Genomic DNA, 20674 nt, shown 5'->3' with positions numbered 1-20674 from the left:
GCACAGCAAAAGAAACTATCATCAGAATTAACAGGCAACCTACAGAATGGGAGAAAATTTTTGCAACCTACTCATCTGACAAAGGGCTAATATCCAGAATCTATAATGAACTCAAACAAATTTACAAGAAAAAAACAAACAACCCCATCAAAAAGTGGGCAGAGGACATGAACAGACACTTCTCAAAAGAAGACATTTATGCAGCCAGAAAACACATGAAGAAATGCTCATCATCACTGGCCATCAGAGAAATGCAAATCAAAACCACAATGAGATACCATCTCACACCAGTTAGAATGGCCATCATTAAAAAATCAGGAAACAACAGGTGCTGGAGAGGATGTGGAGAAATAGGAACACTTTTACACTGTTGGTGGGACTGTAAACTAGTTCAACCATTGTGGAAGTCAGTGTGGCGATTCCTCAGGGATCTCGAACTAGAAATACCATTTGACCCAGCCATCCCATTACTGGGTATATACCCAAAGGACTATAAATCATGCTGCTATAAAGACACATGCACACGTATGTTTATTGCGGCACTATTCACAATAGCAAAGAGTTGGAACCAACCCAAATGTCCAACAACGATAGACTGGATTAAGAAAATGTGGCACATATACACCATGGAATACTATGCAGCCATAAAAAATGATGAGTTCGTGTCCTTTGTAGGGACATGGATGAAACTGGAAAACATCATTCTCAGTAAACTATCGCAAGGACAAAAAACCAAACACCGCATGTTCTCACTCATAGGTGGGAATTGAACAATGAGAACTCATGGACACAGGAAGGTGAACATCACACTCCGGGGACTGTTGTGGGGTGGGGGGAGGGGGGAGGGACAGCATTAGGAGATACACCTAATGCTAAATGACGAGTTAATGGGTGCAGGAAATCAACATGGCACATGGATACATATGTAACAAACCTGCACATTGTGCACATGTACCCTAAAACCCTAAAGTATAATAAAAAAAAAAAAAAATCTTAAAAAAAAAAAAAAAAAAAAAACAATCTATAAACCTATCCACCTTGTGTATACATATTATACCATCTTAAATTGGTTATTTATACTTAATAATTGTGGCAAACTATAGAGGTATTAATATAAAATATGATGTATTTTATGAACTTCAATGATAATTTTTTAGATAGATTGAAAATTAATCAAAACAATTAATGAAAATTTATCGACTATCTTCTAAGTTCACATCACAAGGTATTGTGTCAGTAAGTAGGATTTTGTATGTGCTGATATACAGTCTTTAAAATAAATTGACTGTAAAGATGTTCTTGAAGGTCGCAATATATCTAGACAGTTTACTCTTGGGGAAAAACACATCACTTTGTAAGATCAACTGATGGAATAAATAGCTAGGAAAATGTAAACTGTGAAAAAGCAAAATGTAAGAAACTGAAAGACCAAGGGAACTGGCAGAGGAAACTGAGGGAAGAATCCATCCACCTCAACAGCCATCGTGGTAGCAGGTAACAGACTGACTCAGCCTGGATACATTTTACAAGTTAACCCTGGCTCAGGAGGCTGTGTGCCTGGCAATACTGTGATAGTTGTTATATTATTTTGGCAGAAGGTGAAACAGAAAACCAGAAAAAAAATGTGAATTTTAAGTTTGGCTAATTGTTTGTATTCTCGTGGGAACCAGAACAGGTTGACCATTAGACTGCAATAGCCTGAGGGCCTAAAGTTGTGCCTCCTTCTCTCATTTGCGAAGTCTAATGTGTAAGAGTTAGTTACAGGAAGGAAGGAAACCCTGTGGAGACCCTGTTGCCTTCCCAAACTTCTCGTGTGTGGGCTGTATGTGTGTGTGTGTTTGCATGTAGCTGTTCACAATATCATAACAAGCTCTTCATTGCAAAGGAAAAATACTATTTCTCTCTATATATAAAAGGAGACTCCATCATACTTCTTTTTTTTTTTTTTGAGACGGAGTCTCGCTCTTCCGCCCAGGCTGGAGTGCAGTGGCGCGATCTCGGCTCACTGCAAGCTCCGCCTCCCGGGTTCACGCCATTCTCCTGCCTCAGCCTCTCCGAGTAGCTGGGACTACAGGCGCCCGCCACCACGCCCAGCTAATTTTTTGTATTTTTTAGTAGAGACGGGGTTTCACCGTGGTCTCGATCTCCTGACCTTGTGATCCACCCGCCTCGGCCTCCCAAAGTGCTGGGATTACAAGCGTGAGCCACCGCGCCTGGCCTCCATCATACTTCTTACTTCATTAAGGCTATACAATTAAACTATTCAGTCTGATAGGCAAGGCCTGCTATAAGCTGCCTTTACCTCATTTCTCCAGTTGTGTCTTGGACCTCCCCATAAGAACTTGTTCTGAACAGACAGATCTTTTCCTGAACTCTACCCCCAGCCCCATCTTGTTCATGTTTGCTTCCATTTCTTTTTTCCAAAGAAATTGACTTGAATTATAATGTTCTCCCTGACTTTTCTTACGCTATTTACATTCTCCCATTCTTCTGACCTGGGTGAAGTCTGTGGCTGTTTTTGTCATTTGTTTCTTTGCATTGTTGACTCACAATCAAATTGCCCAGGGAACATAATCACACTCTCCTCATTCTGAGCAGATACTACTAGCTAATATTTTACAGGACCAATCTAGGTCATGTGGAATAAACTACTTCGAATTATTTCCTTTTCATCTCAAAATGCCTTTTTACAGTATATTAACTTATCTCATTCTGTCCTCCAGCTTTCGAAAAAAAAAAAAAAAGTGTCAATTGAAAGAGAAAACTGGCCCAACTACCTCAGCCTACATCATTGCTGTGTAATAAACTGCCAAAAGTTAGAATGCTGAAGTTGAGTGCATCCCTATAGCGGAAAGAACACTGAGCTATACTAATCATGAGTCTTGAGTTTCAGCACTGGTTCAGTCCATTTTTATTAGTGTCTGGCTTGGTAAGATGCTTAGTCTCTGAGTGTTTGTTCTCCACAGTTCCGCCATCCTGAAAAACAAAAAAACAAAAAAAACAAAAAACAGTATATTTGACCCTGTTATTCTTTTGAGATACTGTCCTAGCATTTTCTTTTCTTCTAATAACAAATGTCTCAAAGATTGTCCTGCTTGTTGCCTTCCCACTTCTCAGCTCAGTTTCTTCTCACTTCTCATTGCCTTCTCACTCCTCAACCTGGTAACTTGGCTTCTGTTTCCATCACAAAACCCAAAATCTTCTTCTCAACTTCTCTTTTTTACATCTCTGGAGAACTTCTGATCTCTAACATTAGCTCCCCCAATTTCCACCCCCTCTTTCAAAACATTTCTTCTCACTCAAGCATTCTACAAAAATGATTGCAAATCTCCTGTGCCAGTCACTGTGCTAAGTGCTGGGTACAGTCATGGTCTCTATCCTCATGTTGCGATGGAGCCCAGTGGCAAAGACAGACATTAAGTGTGAGAGTATTTGATCCCATCTGGTTTGTACTTTGAGGAAGTGACAGTTGACATGAAATACGAGTACAGTAAAGGTAACGAAGGAGGATGTTGAGGAGAATGGTGTCCCTGTGAGTGGACATAGTGAAAGGTTCAGGGTCAGGAGAGAGTATAGCATATGTGAGGAATTTAAAGAAGATAAGAATGAAAAGTTGAGAGATTGAGTCAATTTGAAAAGGAAGGAAGAGAATAGACCATGCCAGACATAGTAATCGACATTAAGGGGTCTATCTTTAATTTTAAGGCATTGGGGTGCCATTGTTGTAAGTGTGAGTGTGTGTGTGCATGTGTGTGTGTGAGAGAGAGAGAGGAAAGAAAGAAGGAAGGAAGGAAAGAAAAGAGAAAGAAAGAAAGAGAAAGAGAGAAAGAAGGGGAGGGAAAGAGATGCTATGTTTAGAAAAGATCGCTGTGGCTAAAGTCTGGAGCATTGATAGATGGATGGGAGAGAGGATACAATTATGAGAAGACTGAACATCCAGGCAACAAATGATGCTTTCCATGGTGAGGACAGAGAGAAGTAGACAGATGCCAGAGATAGCATGTAAAATCAACAGGTCTTGATGATGGCGGGATGAAGGAGAGGGATGTCATGGACAACTCCTTCTTTCTGCCTGATGGAGAGTGGACAGTTCCCCAACTGCTCCTTCAGTTGATCCCCACGTGTAGATGCTCCTCAATATGCTATTCTCAACTCTTTCTCCTTCTACGCTTTCTCCCTTGGTAGTTCTTCAATTTTTAGGCTTAACATCCCAATTCTACAAGATGTTACCTGAACTTACAATGCTATTTACTCCAGAGATCACATACTGGTAGCCCATTTGGCAGATATCTATGCTTCATTATGCTGTGATTTTTTAAATTAAAAATATGAATTATGTAAGATTTAGAAGTCAGAACTTTCATATAAAATTTGCATTTGAACCTCTTTTAATAATTGGAAGCTCCATCAACAATGAACCCATATTCCTCATGTCAACAGTTCGCCAGAACTGAGTTACAGCTGACCCGTTTAGCAAGCATTTTCCACTTTGTCATAGTCCCTGACATCTGGGCACCTGGCCACCACATTTATTGAGTTTTTGTTTGGTCATCCCAGGCACTAGCCTTTAAATCTCAGCTTTAGTCCAATCACCTCAGAATGTAGAACACCTACCCAGCATCATACCGCTGCAAACTGCAGCAATGTCAAAATCCCACCCTCATTCTACTCCCTGTCCTGAATCACACAGTTGCTGAACAAAGCATCCCATCAGTTGGCAGTTAGCACTATCACAATTGTTAGGCTAAGGTGTTTGACCAGTTTTTTCTTTGAAGTACTGTAGGCAGTTTCTGTTTACATATTTTAATTCCTTGCAGCACAACTTGTTTTTTATTAACATAAAAATTACATATATTTTTAATTATGAAGAGTCTGAATATTGCTGTATAAAAGCTTGCTAATATCATTATTGTTTTTTCTTTCTAATTTTCTTCTAGAACTCTTGGAACGGTCTTTAGCCCTTTTAAACAAAAGTCAACAACTCACTGACTTCATAGAAAAATTCAAGTGTGAAGGACCTAATGTGAATCCTGAGTTGATTCAGGGAGCTCATAGCAGCTGTCTGAAGATTGACAGCCTTCTTGAACTTCTACAAGACAGGAGAAGACAACTAGACAAGTACTTGAAGCAACAGTGGCAAGAATTGAGTCAGGTTCTGCAGATATGTCAGTGGGACCAACAAGAAAACCAGGTAACCCAAAGGGGCATTGGATGATGTTCCAGCCTCAGCTGATTAGTTGTTATATGGATTAACCATTCCCCGGGGCAGTTTGTCAGTCTTCATGGTCAAATCTTTTGGTCTTTGGTCCAAAAGGCTTTCATCCAAACTACCATGTTGTTTTTCCTATAAAAACAAATATATGCATTTTTTTCATTATACTGTTGATTGTATAAATGAAAGAACACCTGTGGGTAGTTTTGAGAATGAATGTATTCTACTGTTGGATTCTTCCTTCCAGGTCACTACTTTTAGACATGTTTCTTTGACAGTTTGAAATGTTAATTGCAATTTTCTTGAAAGTTGAAGAGGCATGATGCTGCCGAATTGTGCTAGATTGCTGCTTACATCAGTAAAAAAGTCTGTCATCCCAAAATAGAGATAATGTTCTTAGAAGAGTAGTCTGATGCCAATCAAGAAATATGACCTTGGCCCATAGCTGCAGGATCTGTGGTCAGAGGGCTTTGGGGGTTGATGAGTTTGCAGGCTCATTAGAGCTCATTAACCAGGCTGCGGGCACATTTCCGATGGGTTGTCAATGTGCTTGACATGCATTCCTTCTGCTACAATTATTTGATGTGAAGAGTGGGCAGAAGTCTCTCTGCAAACCCCCAACTCAAATAAGTGAGATGTTTATCACAACACTTCTGATTGTCTTAATTCCATGTTTAAATCTGTACAGATTAAGTGGAAGGAATTTTTAGGGAGAAATTATGTGGAGGGAGGTCTCCTGGCCTAGATACACAGGAAAGAGGTTTTTTCGTATGTTTAATATTATTACTCCATCCAAATTGAAGAGACATTCATATAGCTGGAAGCGCATATGAGTCCAGAAGAAACTGGTTCTTATTTCGAGCTGGAAAAATGAGAGTTTAAATGATGATCAACCTTTCAGTTAATACTTATTGAGCACTTACTATGTATCAGTTCCCATCATAAGTGCTGGGGATATACTAGACCACAAGACAGTGCCTTTTTCCTCTAGGAAATTTTCTTCTAATTCAGTGTTTCTCAACCTTGGCACTATTGACATTTGGTGCTAAGTAATTCCTGGTTGTGGGAGGCTGTCCTGTCCAGCACACTCTAGGATACTGAGCAGCATTGCTGGCCTCTATCAATGAGATACCAGTATAACATCCCCAGTTGTGAAAAACCGAAACTGTCTCTAGAGATTGCCAAATGTCCCCTGGGGGACAAAATTAATACCAGTTAAGAATCATTGTTCTAATGTGATGAGAAGGACTTATAATAAACAAATGATGAGTACGATGATAAACCTGATAATGAAATCGAATAAGGTAATGAATTTTGACATGTGTTGGTCAAGTTTTCATCAAAGAAGGAATCAAAGAAGCCTCTCCGAGGAAGTGGCACAGAGCAGAGACCCAATGCAGACGCCAGTCATTTATTCTCCTGCTTGCATTTTGTTGCCATTCCCCTCTAAGTCACCATACACTTTCTAAGCTGCCTTGCTTTTATCGTTTTAACCTGACTGCTGCCCGCTTCTCCTGTCCTGCTTCTGTTGTGCTTTACTTGCTGACTCTGCTCTAGCCATTATACACTCTCACATGCTCATTCCCCAAAGCATTATTGTCCAGTGTAAAGGTGTTTTCCTGATGACTCTGGCATAACAAGAAGGAAATTAATCCTCAGGACACGAAACAACTTAAAATTGTAAGACAACTTTTCCAAAGTTCTTTGTCTTGAGCATGAGTGGGTGTATTTTAGCTTACTTGCTCCTCTCTGTCTGTCTCTCTCTGCCCTAATCCTGACCAGCCACCGTGTTCCCAGAGCTGCTATCTGCTTAAAGGAACCTTCTTTTTATCTCTTCATTCTTCTTTTTTTTTTTCTGTAGTGTTTTATTTTTTATTTTATTTATTTTTTTATTATTATACTCTAAGTTCTAGGGTACATGTTCACAACGTGCAGGTTTGTTACATATGTATACATGTGACATGTTGGTGTGCTGCACCCATTAACTAGTCATTTACATTAGGTACATCTCCTAATGCCATCCCTCCCCGCTCCCCCCACTCCACAACAGGCCCCAGGGTGTGATGTTCCCCTTCCTGTGTCCAAGCGTTCTCATTGTTCAATTCCCACCTATGGGTGAGAACATGCGGTGTTTGGTTTTTTGTCCTTGCGATGTGTTTACAACCCCAAGCCCCTTCCTCTAGTGCTTCCAAAAATACATTAAAAACTCCTCTTGCTTTATCATACAGAGAAGTATTTGTCTTTTAAACCTCAACATCTCTTATCCAGATTAACACAGAGACCTTCTCTCTCCAAAAAAAAAAAAAAAAAAAAAGCTCATCAAAGGGGCTTCCCAAACAGAGTAATTTTCCCAAGAATAAGAAAATAGCTACAGTAAGTTTTATTTATTTATTTTTAAAACAGTAATTTTGCCTTTCTGCCCCATGACTATAGCAGTAATCATCCACTTGAATCTTCTGTAGTAAAAAAAAAAAAAAAAAAAAGGAAAAAAATCACCTGAAAATTTAGAAGATTCAAAATGAACATTCTAACCCAGCCATTCTTAAAGGAAATCTAAATACCTTGCTAAACCTGGAAAGCAGAAATATATTTGCTAATAAGTAAAGTAAGGTATAGCAGAAGGTTTCTGACTTGGTAAGTTCTCTAACTTATGGGGTCTCATTTTTTTTTAGAGGTGAGTGCTTTTGGGAGGGGTGCTTTTTAAAAAGTAAAGTTTATTTTTTTAGAGCTCTTTTAAGTTCAGAGCAAAATTGAGAGAAAGGTACAGAGATTTCCTATATGCTCCCTGCCCCCACACCTGCAGTTTCCCTCTTTATCAGCATCCCCCCTCAGAATAGCTTGTTTACAATCAATGGACCTACAGTGACACATCATTATCACCCAAAGTCCACAGTTTACGTGAGGGTTCACTCTTGATAATGTACGTTCCAAATGTCCAATTCCATGTACATATGGGTTTGAACAAATGTATAATGACAGGCATCCACCATTATAACATCATAGAAACCATTTTCACTGCCCTAATAATCCTCCATGCTCTGCTTGTTCATTGCTCCCTTCCCTCTAACCCCTGGTAAACACTAATCTTTACTGTTCTCATAGTTTTGCCTTGTCCAAAATGTCATAGTTAGGATCATACAGGACTTTCCAGATTGGCGTTTTTCATGTAGTAATGTACATTCAAGTTTCCTCCATGTCCTTTCATGGCTTGATAGCTCATTTATGCTTAAAGCTAAATAATATTCTAGACAACCCTGGGCAAAGTAGGGAGACCCTGCCTCTACAAAAAATGTTTTAAAGTAGCCAGGTGTGATGGTGTGTACCTGTGATCTCAGCTACTCAGGAGGCTGAGGTCAGAGGATCCCTTGAGTCTGGTAGGTTGAGACTGCAGTGAGCCATGATTATGCCACTACACTTCAGTCTGGGTGACACAGAGCAAGACTCTGTCTCAAAACACATAAATAAATAAATAAATAAATAAATAAATATCCCATCATCTGCATATACCACAGTTTGTTCATCCATTAATCTACTGACATCTTAGTTGCTTCCAAATTTTGGCAATTATGAATAAAGCTGTTATGGACATCGATGTGCAGCTTTTTATGTGAATGTAAGTTTTCAATTTATATAGACAAATACTAAGGAACACGATTGCTAGATCATATGGCAAGAGTGTGTTTAGTTTTGTAAGAAACTGCTAAACTATTTTTCAAAGCAGCTGTACCATTGTGGATTCCCACCAGCAATGAATGAGCGTTCCTGTTGCTCTACATCCTTGTCAGCGTTTGCCATTGTCAGTGTTCTAGATTTTGGCCACTTTAATAGGTGTGTTGTGCTGTCTCATTGCTGTTTTAATGGGCCTTACCTTTAAATTGGGAATAATACTTGACTCACAGAGTTGCTATAAGGATTAAATGAAATAATGTGCAAAACATGTAGCACAATGCATAGCAGTTTAAGAGGTACTTAATAAATATTAGTTTCTTTGCCCTCCCTCTCTGTGGTTAAACCTTACAACTTATAAAAGCTTTCTTGGCCAGGCCCGGTGGCTCACGCCTGTAATCCCAGCACTTTGGGAGGCCGAAGCGGGTGGATCACCTGAGATCAGGAGCTCAAGATCAGCCTCAACATGGGGAAACCCCGTCTCTACTAAAAATACAAAATTAGCCAGGCATGGTGGTGCATGCCTGTAATGCCAGCTACTCGGGAGGCTGAGGCAGGAGAATTGCTTGAACCTGGGAGGTGGAGGTTGTGGTGAGCCAAGATTGTGCCATTGCACTTCAGTCTGGGCAACAAGAATAAAACTCCATCTCAAAAAAAATAAATAAATAAAAATGCTTTCTCATTCAGCCCAGATTCTTTCCCCCAGGTGTAGCATTACTGTTATACATGTCGAGGTCTCTTAATACTGTTTAGTTATTGGAGGCTGTTACAAGTATAGTTAGGCTTTAAGAATGCACATTCGTGGTCAAGGGAATGAGGCTGTCATTTAGACTCCATTCCTAACAGCACTTGAACAAAAATTAATTATAATAAGAACAATAAACATTATAGTAAATATAATCAGTCAATAAACAAGATAGCCATTTCCTTAAATATAAAATTTAGGCTCTTAGGCTGGGCATGGTGGCGAATGCTTATAATACCAGCACTATGGGAGGTGAGGCGGGCAAATTGCTTGAGCCCAAGAGTTTGAGACCAGCCTGGGTAACATGGCCAAACCCTGTATCTACAAAAAACACACACACACAAATTAGTCAGGCATGGTGCCGTGCTCCTGTAGTCCCAGATACTTGGGAGGCTAAGATGGATGGGTGGCTTGAGCCCAGGAGGCCAAAGCTGCAGTGAGCCAAGATCACACCATTGCATTTCAGCCTGGGTGACAGAGTGAGACCCACTGTCTCAAAAAATAAAATAAAAATAAAATTTAGACTCTGAATCTTAAAACACCTATGTTACATTTTCTCTTGTTAACAGCAGCGACAGTGGTTGGAGTAGTTAGTTAATAAAGCTGAGTATTGTCTCTTTATGCTTGTAAGAGTACAGATCCTGGGGCCTTGGCTGGGTTCAAATCCTGGCTTCACCACTTACTGGCTGAGTAACAGCAGTTATTTAACTTCCCTAAGGCTCAGTTTTCTGTAAAAATATGAATAATACCAACTACTATCTTAGTGTTAGCAGTTGTTACCATCACGTCTGAAAAAGATAGTGAAGGCCCAACATATTACATACTGTTCCCACTCCTCGCCCCCGCAATGTCATGCTCAGATGACAATTGATCTCAGATTGAAGACCAGTTTTATTATTTGAGTTCACAGGATGTGATAAAATAAAAGTCAGTTTAATAATGTTAACAGCTACCCTTGTTCAACGGGCACTGAGTTGATAGTTTAAAACAAAAAGTAGTACCTTTTTTTTCTGCTTGTGATTTAAAAATACTTCTTTGTTAAAATGTAGACATCACCCTCCATGCAGATTGCTACTAGAAATTTGGCATATGGCCACCTTCTAGACTTTTATACAAATGTGAGCACAGTCGTAGGCACACACACATTTATTAAAAAAAACTAAACAAATGAAAATTAATTGAATTAGCCTATATATACTGTATTATAACCTGTTTTTTTGTTAAATTGAAAAAAATCATAAACATATTCTGTGTTTAAATAGATCAATTAATTTTAATAAGTGTAGTATTCTGCTATTTGAATAAAACAATTTAAACAGTATTTTATTAATGAGGAAATAGAGTTGCTTTGATTTCTTAATATTATAAACAATAATTAATGCTTACTCTGTTGATAATTACATGAACAAGGAATCACTTTAAAGTCCAGGTATGTATAAGCACAAATTATCTCACCTGAGTTTTTCAGTTTTTCTGACTTCTGTTTATTATTATTATTATTATTTTTCTTTTTGAGACAGAGTCTTGCTCTGTCACCCAGGCTGGAGTGCAGCGGCACAATCTCGGCTCACTCCAACCTCCACCTCCGGGGTTCAAGCAATTCTCGTGCCTCAGCCTCCCTAGTGGCTGAGACTACAGATGCACGCCACCACGCCGGCTATATTTTTTGTATTTTAGTAGAGACGGGGTTTCACCATGTTGCCCAGGTTGGTCTCGAACTCCTGGGCTCAAGTGATCTGCTGGTCTTGGCCTCCCAAAGTGCTGGGATTACAGGCATGAGCCACCGTACCTGGCCTGAATGTTCTATTTTAAAGTGTTGTTGATGGTACAATGGTGAAGAATTGCAGCAGGGACACTAAGCTGAGTGTCACTCAGTTAGTAATTTGGGTTTTATAGTTATCATGTTCTTGGATGATCTACCTGATAATTCTAGAACATATGGAACCACATTTCATTGAAGGGCAAAGTTGTTTTTTTTTTGTCAGTTCTGTCTTATTTTAAGGGAACACAGGAGCTATCAATCTTTACACTAATGAAATATCAGCTTTGTCAATCATTTTAACCACTTAAGAAAAAGGGAAATTAAGTAGAACATTAGAACAAAGATTACTGATGAATAATAATGTGGATGTCTGAATATGTGATGTGTCTTCTCTCATAAGGGCCATTTAAAAGATACATTTAGTGCTTCTCTGTTTCTAAGTGCTGTGGCTTAATGCTTTTGGACTAAAATAGTTCAGCTAATTCTCCTTTGGAAAAGAAATTAGGTGACCAGCATGATGGGGACTTAGGATTCACATCAATTGCAGGAAAACAGTAAACGAAAACCACATACTCTCCTATCTTAATTGGGATGCGATAGCCTCATAAAGATAATTATAGCATGTTCTTTCATCATTGTTTTTCAGATATAAAAAATGCACTCTTGTTTTACATTTAATGATAAGCAACTGACCTTTCTTTTCAGCTCCAGCAGCATCTTATTTTGCAGATAATCTGCCTCATTAATGAAAATCAGAAGCAGCTTGAAGTATTTTGTGCATAATTAATTATCTTGGCAAGAAGATTTATGAATGTAATTTTTCTCAATTGCTCCAATCAGGCATAAGTGAGAAAAACAAATATATTAAAACTAAGCTATTCATGGTCTCTGTGTACAAGACAGTGTCAAAGACGTCTAGGAGTATTAAGACATGAGGGCAGACAATCTCTTTTTACTACCCAGATCACATATAAGATATACATCTTTAGGGGCAGGAAGGGTAATAGAATCCATATCAGAAGGTTTTATGGTTTTACAATTTGAGTAAAATGTGTGTCATAATCATGCAGTATATTCCTTGTCAATGGGCAATGTAAATGACATTAGAGATGACATATATGAGCATAGCCTCTGGGCACCAGTCTTGTGTCTGGTGGGCATCTGTAAAACTGTGCACCCATACAGGCACATGTGAGTGTATTGTCTTGTATATGATGCCACCTTCTACTAGGATTTAGAACTTGAATGACTGAGCAGCTTAAATGCATAATTTTAAAAGTCGTCCTCTGGAAGTTCCTTGACTGATCTGAGCTTCTTATCTATTGCTTTGGAAATTTTGAAATGGGGATACTAAACCTATCACCAAGAGATTTTGTGAGAATTAAATGAGAAGGTGTGAGTGAAAATACTTTGAAACATTTATATCAGCAAAACGTCAGTCCTGGTCCCGTGATTGTGATGACGCATGATGAGCCTCTTCGGTTGCATTCTTGAGTGTATCTTTCATATTCCAAGAGGTGGTATTCCTGAATAAACAGTGTATTCCCAAAAGCGGAATTTGGGGGTTGACAGAATATGAACTTTTTTTTTTTTTTTTTTGAGAGGGAGTCTCGCTCTGTCGCCCAGGCTGGAGTGCAGTGGCGCAATCTCGACTCACTGCAGACTCTGCCTCCCAGGTTCACGCCATTCTCCTGCCTCAGCCTCCTGAGTAGCTGGGACTACAGGCACCCGCCACCACACCCGGCTAATTGTTTTGTATTTTAAGTACAGATGGGGTTCCACCGTGTTAGCCAGGATAGTCTCGATCTTCTGACATTGTGATCCGCCCGCCTCGGCCTCCCAGAGTGCTGGGATTATAGGCATGAGCCACCACGCCTGGCCGAACGTGAACATGTTTTAAGGCCCATGATCCATCTTGTCAAATTACCCCCACAAAAGTTGTTCAAATTTGACTCCAACTACTTGGAGTTGAGTACTAACTAGTTCCCACCACATTGGTCAATGTTGAGCATTACCTTTTATTTTCATGTTTGCAAATCTGGTCTTCTTGTTTAAGTTAGTATTTCCTAAATCTCTAGTGATTGCATTAAAAATGCATCTATTTATAATGCATTTGTGTCTCAATAAATGTGAGCTGCTGCCTCAAAAAAAAAAAGAGAGAAAAAAAAGTCCTTCTCTGAAGGCAGCTTTCATACATTGGCTGGCATAAGGCCAAATAAGGGTTGCATTATTTTGGTGACACTGGTATCAAACTGTTGGGTCAGTAACAGGTATAAATGACTGTCCAGCTGTCCATAGATGAAAATTTATCACAGAATTTCATTTTGGTACATAGGCTGTCTCTAGAATTCTCTCTAGCGCACACCAACAGTAAATGCAAAGGATCTGATAGTATTTGTAGAAGGAGCATGTAATTTTGATAGAAAAAGAAATCTTTTCCAACTGGAATGTATGCAAATGACTATTGCTTCCAATGGCACTGTAGTTCAAAGGTTGAAACAGAGGGACTCTAGTGCAGATGGCATGGATACCAATCCTAGCTTTTATATTTACTAGGTGTGTGGTTTTAGGCTAGTTACTTGGCCTCTGTGCCTCAGTGTCCTTTTCTGTAAAATGGGAATAATAATAGTATCTAAGTATAGATTTATTGTAAAAACAAAAATATTATATATTTTAAAATGCTTTGAGCACAGCTTGGCATATTGTAAGTGCTCAGTAATTTTCAAATGTTCACCATATCACTGCATACTTTGATGGGCACTTTCTGAGCTTTACTGGATAATCACTAGCATACAAAATCAGACACATTGGCCATATCCCACACCAATTCCATAAACCACTAGATAGTCTTAACTTTCTAAAATGTTCTGATATGAACAGGGCATAAATGCCATTTCATGGCTTTATATCCAGTCTAGTTTACTCAAAAGGTCAGTTTTAGCTGCAAGATAGAGTTAAAAACCAATTTTCCCCTCCTTAACTTTCTCCGCCCTTTAGCTATTTCTTTAGATCACTTATACTTATTATATTTGATTACATTTTCATTAAATTAGGCCATTCCTGTATACTGTTCAATTGAACTGATGGCTTAACAACATTTTGCCCCCAAGTCGGTTGGTAAGGGGGATGGGGACACACACTGTGACCATATTCATTCTCAGAAGTGATGAGTGTGCTCCCTGGGGAAGGCTCTGCGGTTGCTTCTAACCCTCATGCCCATTGTATGACAAAATTAGCTGTTGCTGCCTGAGCTATCTGCTAAGCCCTGGAGCTGCCTGTGGGTCTCATTTTACCTCTCTAAGCTCTTTTCCTTCGTACCCCTGGTGTTGCCCCTGGTGATCATTGGCTTTTCTTTTCTCCTGCCACCATCCCAAACTAGCCAGGGACTAGAAATCATTTTCTCCTCTTCCCTCATTCTCACCATCCAATCCCCAAAGACAACTCAAAAGGATGAATTAATTTTAATGAATGTTGTAGGGAGACTGTTAAGCAAATAATCAATGGCATGCTTTAAAAAGATTAAGACACCTTTTAAAATTTACCAGTTATTTATTTTCTCTATATGACAGTTTCTGATTCATTGTTTTTCCCAACAACCAGAGGTTCAGGCCAAAACTTTGGTAGGAAATCCATTAAGCTGCCTGACCTAGGAACTGGGAAGGTAAAATGAAAATGTCAAACTTTGGTCCCACTCCTAAGTAGTTCTGTACTGTCTGTCGGTCTGTCTCTCACTTTCTCTCACACACAGTGAATATAATTGGCTGAAGATAACTTAGGATGGAACTTTAAGTTATATTGGGAAAACCATGCCTTCAGTATCTTTGGGAGGGATACACATTGCCAAGACACTTGATGGGGCTCTGTTTCCTCTCCTGAAAAACAATGTCTTTCCACTGCTGGGAAAGTTATTTTCTTTTTTTTTTTTTCATTGCTATTGGTGTTCTTTATTGTTGAAGCATTTGTCTTTCCATATACAAGTGGGAATTTCTAAGATATTTCAATATATATTTTTTTTTATTATTATACTTTAGGTTTTAGGGTACATGTGCACAATGTGCAGGCTTGTTACATATGTATCCATGTGCCATGTTGGTTTGCTATACCCATTAACTCGTCATTTAGCATTAGGTATATCTCCTAATGCTGTCCCTCCACCCTACCCCCACCCCACAACACTCCCCGGAGTGTGATGTTCCCCTTCCTGTGTCCATGAGTTCTCATTGTTCAATTCCCACCTATGAGTGAGAACATGCGGTGTTTGGTTTTTTATCCTTGAGATAGTTTACTGAGAATGATGATTTCCAGTTTCATCCATGTCCCTACAAAGGACATGAACTCATCATTTTTTATGGCTGCACAGTATTCCATGGTGTATATGTGCCACATTTTCTTAATCCAATCTATCGTTGTTGGACATTTAGGTTGGTTCCAACTCTTTGCTATTGTGAATAGTGCTGCAATAAACATACGTGTGCATGTGTCTTTATAGCAGCATGATTTATAGTCCTTTGGGTATATACCCAGTAATGGGATGGCTGGGTCAAATGGTATTTCTAGTTCTAGATCCCTGAGGAATTGCCACACCGACTTCCAAAATGGTTGAACTAGTTTACAGTCCCTCCAACAGTGTAAAAGTGTTCCTATTTCTCTACATCCTCTCCAGCACCTGTTGTTTCCTGACTTTTTAATGATGGCCATTCTAACTGGTGTGAGATGGTATCTCACTGTGGTTTTGATTTGCATTTCTCTGATGGCCAGTGATGATGAGCATTTTTGCATGTGTTTTTTGGCTGCATAAATGTCTTCTTTTGAGAAGTGTCTGTTCATGTCCTTCCCCCACTTTTTGATGGTGTTGTTTGTTTTTTTCTTGTAAATTTGTTTGAGTTCATTGTAGATTCTGGATATTAGCTCTTTGTCAGATGAGTAGGTTGCGAAAATTTTCTCCCATTTTGTAGATTGCCTGTTCACTCTGATGGTAATTTCGTTTGCTGTGCAGAAGCTCTTTAGTTTAATTAGATCCCATTTGTCAATTTTGGCTTTTGTTGCCATTGCTTTTGGTGTTTTAGACATGAAGTCCTTGCCGATGCCTATGTCCTGAATGGTATTGCCTAGGTTTTCCTCTAGGGTTTTTATGGTTTTAGGTCTAACATGTAAGTCTTTAATCCATCTTGAATTAATTTTTGTATAAGGTGTAAGGGATCCAGTTTCAGCTTTCTACATATGGCTAGCCAGTTTTCCCAGCACCATTTATTAAATAGGGAATCCTTTCTCCATTGCTTGTTTTTGTCAGGTTTGTCAAAGATCAGATAGTTGTAGATATGCGGCATTATTTCTGAGGGCTCTGTTCTGTTCCATTGATCTATGTCTCTGTTGTGGTACCAGTACCATGCTGTTTTAGTTACTGTAGACTTGTAGTATAGTTTGAAGTCAGGTAGTGTGATGCCTCCAGCTTTGTTCTTTTGGCTTAGGATTGACTTGGCGATGCGGGCTCTTTTTTGGTTCCATATGAACTTTAAAGTAGTTTTTTCCAATTCTGTGAAGAAAGTCATTGGTAGCTTGATGGGGATGGCATTGAATCTATAAATTACCTTGGGCAGTATGGCCATTTTCACAATATTGATTCTTCCAACCCATGAGCATGGAATGTTCTTCCATTTGTTTGTATCCTCTTTTATTTCATTGAGTGGTGGTTTGTAGTTCTCCTTGAAGAGGTCCTTCACGTCCCTTGTAAGTTGGATTCCTAGGTATTTTATTCTCTTTGAAGCAATTGTGAATGGGAGTTCACTCATGATTTGGCTCTCTGTTTGTCTGTGATTGCTGTACAAGAATGCTTGTGATTTTTGTACATTGATTTCGTATCCTGAGACTTTGCTGAAGTTGCTTATCAGCTTAAGGAGATTTTGGGCTGAGACAATGGGGTTTCTAGATATACAATCATGTCATCTGCAAACAGGGACAATTTGACTTCCTCTTTTCCTAATTGAATACCCTTTATTTCCTTCTGCCCAATTACCCTGGCCAGAACTTCCAGCACTATGTTGAATAGGAGTGGTGAGAGAGGGCATCCCTGTCTTGTGCCAGTTTTCAAAGGGAATGCTTCCAGTTTTTGCCCATTCAGTATGATATGGGCTGTGGGTTTGTCATAGATAGCTCTTATGATTTTGAGATATGTCCCATCAATACCTAATTTATTGGGAGTTTTTAGCATGAAGCGTTGTTGAATTTTGTCAAAGGCCTTTTCTGCATCTATTGAGATAATCATGTGGTTTTTGTCTTTGGTTCTGTTTATATGCTGGATTACATTTATTGATTTGTGTATGTTGAACCAGCCTTGCATCCCAGGGATGAAGCCCACTTGATCATGGTGGATAAGTTTTTGATGTGCTGCTGGATTCGGTTTGCCAGTATTTTATTGAGGATTTTTGCATCAATGTTCATCAAGGATATTGGTCTGAAATTCTCTTTTTTGGTTGTGTCTCTGCCAGGCTTTGGTATCAGGGTGATGCTGGCCTCATAAAATGTGTTAGGGAGGATTCCCTCTTTTTCTATCGATTGGAATAGTTTCAGAAGGAATGGTACCAATTCCTCCTTGTACCTCTGGTAGAATTTGGCTGTGAATCCATCAGGTCCTGGACTCTTTTTGGTTGGTAAGCTATTGATTATTGCCACAATTTCAGAGCCTGTTATTGGTCTATTCAGAGATTCAACTTCTTCCTGGTTTAGTCTTGGGAGGGTGTATTTGTCGAGGAATTTATCCATTTCTTCTAGATTTTCTAGTTTATTTGCATAGAGGTGTTTGTAGTATTCTCTGATGGTAGATTGTATTTCTGTGGGATCGGTGGTGATATCCCCTTTTTCATTTTTTATTGCATCTATTTGATTCTTCTCTCTTTTCTTCTTTATTAGTCTTGCTAGTGGTCTATCAATTTTGTTGATCTTTTCAAAAAACCAGCTCCTGGATTCATTAATTTTTTGAAGGGTTTTTTGTGTCTCTATTTCCTTCAGTTCTGCTCTGATTTTAGTTATTTCTAGCCTTCTGCTAGCTTTTGAAAGTGTTTGCTCTTGCTTTTCTAGTTCTTTTAATTGTGATGTTAGGGTGTCAATTTTGGATCTTTCCTGCTTTCTCTTGTGGGCATTTAGTGCTGTAAATTTCCCTCTACACAGTGCTTTGAATGTGTCCCAGAGATTCTGGTATGTTGTGTCTTTGTTCTCATTGGTTTCAAAGAACATCTTTATTTCTGCCTTCATTTCATTATGTACCCAATAGTCATTCAGTTGCAGGTTGTTCAGTTTCCATGTAGTTGAGTGGTTTTGAGTGAGTTTCTTAATCCCGAGTTCTAGTTTGATTGCAGTGTGGTCTGAGAGACAGTTTTTTATAATTTCTGTTCTTTTACATTTGCTGAGGAGAGCTTTACTTACAACTATGTGGTCAATTTTGGAATATGTGTGGTGTGGTGCTGAAAAAAATGTATATTCTGTTGATTTGGGGTGGAGAGTTCTGTAGATGTCTATTAAGTCCACTTTGTGCAGAGCTGAGTTCAATTCCTGGATATCCTTGTTAACTTTCTGTCTCGTTGATCTGTCTAATGTTGACAGTGGGGTGTTAAAATCTCCCATTATTATTGTGTGGGAGTTTAAGTCCCTTTGTAGGTCACTCAGGACTTGCTTTATGAATCTGGGTGCTCCTGTGTTGGGTGCATATATATTTAGGATAGTTAGCTCTTCTTGTTGAATTGATCCCTTTACCATTATGTAATGGCCTTCTTTTTCTCTTTTGATCTTTGTTGGTTTAAAGTCTGTTTTATCAGAGACTAAGATTGCAACCCCTGCCTTTATTTTCTGTTCCATTTGCTTGATAGATCTTCCTCCATCCCTTTATTTTGAGTCCGTGTGTGTGTCTGCACATGAGATGGGTTTCCTGAATACAGCACACTGATGAGTCTTGACTCCTTATCCGATTTGCCAGTCTGTGTCTTTTAATTGGAGCATTTAGCCCATTTACATTTAAAGTTAATATTGTTATGTGTGAATTTGATCCTGTCATTATGATGTTAGTTGGTTATTTTGCTCGTTAGTTGACGCAGTTTCTTCCTAGGCTCAATGGTCTTTACAATTTGGCATGTTTTTGCAGTGGCTGGTACCGGTTGTTCCTTTCCATGTTTAGTGCTTCCTTCAGGAGCTCTTTTAGGGCAGGCCTGGTGGTGACAAAATCACTCAGCATTTGCTTGTCTGTAAAGTATTTTATTTCTCCTTCACTTATGAAGCTTAGTTTGGCTGGATATGAAATTCTGGGTTGAAAATTCTTTTCTTTAGGAATGTTGAATATCGGCCCCCACTCTCTTCTGGCTTGTAGAGTTTCTGCTGAGAGATCAGCTGTTCGTCTGATGGGCTTCCCTTTGTGGGTAACCTGACCTTTCTCTCTGGCCACCCTTAACATTTTTTCCTTCATTTCAACTTTGGTGAATCTGACAATTATGTGTCTTGGAGTTGCTCATCTCAAGGAATATCTTTGTGGCGTTCTGTGTATTTCCTGAATCTGAATGTTGTTCTTCCTTGCTAGATTGGGGAAGTTCTCCTGGATTATATCTTGCAGAGTGTTTTCCAACTTGGTTCCATTCTCCCCATCACTTTCAGGTACACCAATCAGACATAGGTTTGGTCTTTTCACATAGTCCCATATTTCTTGGAGGCTTTGTTCATTTCTTTTTCTTCTTTTTTCTCTAAACTTCCCTTCTCACTTCATTTCATTCATTTCATCTTCCATCACTGATACCCTTTCTTCCAGTTGATCGCATCAGCTACCGAGGCTTCTGCAATCTTCGTGTAGTTCTCGAAACTTGGCTTTCAGCTCCATCAGCTCCTTTAAGCCCTTCTCTGCATTAGTTATTCTAGTTATCCATTCGTCTAATTTTTTTTCAAAGTTTTTAACTTCTTTGCTATTGTTTTGAATTTCCTCCCATAGCTCGGAGTAGTTTGATCATCTGAAGCCTTCTTCTCTCAACTCGTCAAAGTCATTCTCCGTCCAGCTTTGTTCCATTGCTGGTGAGGAACTGTGTTCCTTTGGAGGAGGAGAGGTGCTCTGCTTTTTAGAGTTTCCAGTTTTTCTGCTCTGTTTTTTCCCCATCTTTGTGGTTTTATCTACTTTTGGTCTTTGATGATGGTGATGTACAGATGGGTTTTTGATGTGGATGTCCTTTCTGTTTGTTAGTTTTCCTTCTACCAGACAGGACCCTCAGCTGCAGGTCTGTTGGAGTTTGCTAGAGGTCCACTCCAGACCCAGTTTGGCTGG

At 39.2% G+C, this 20674-nt stretch overlaps 1 protein-coding gene across 1 annotated transcript in view; it reads left to right on the top strand.

Annotated features, from left to right (window-relative positions):
- Positions 1 to 20674, top strand: part of CCDC141 (coiled-coil domain containing 141) — a 225441-nt gene that overhangs the window by 84171 nt on the left and 120596 nt on the right. The window contains exon 5 of the mRNA XM_030803664.1: positions 4938 to 5191. Within this exon, the coding sequence (XP_030659524.1) occupies positions 4938 to 5191 (254 nt within the window). The remainder of the gene's footprint in view (positions 1 to 4937; positions 5192 to 20674) is intronic.

The sequence above is a fragment of the Nomascus leucogenys genome, chromosome 22a (genome assembly GCF_006542625.1).
Source record: "Nomascus leucogenys isolate Asia chromosome 22a, Asia_NLE_v1, whole genome shotgun sequence".
In the NCBI taxonomy this organism is placed as follows: Eukaryota; Metazoa; Chordata; class Mammalia; order Primates; family Hylobatidae; genus Nomascus; species Nomascus leucogenys.
The sequence above is the reverse complement of the archived record's forward strand: the minus strand, read 5'-3'. Positions and strand labels throughout refer to the sequence as shown.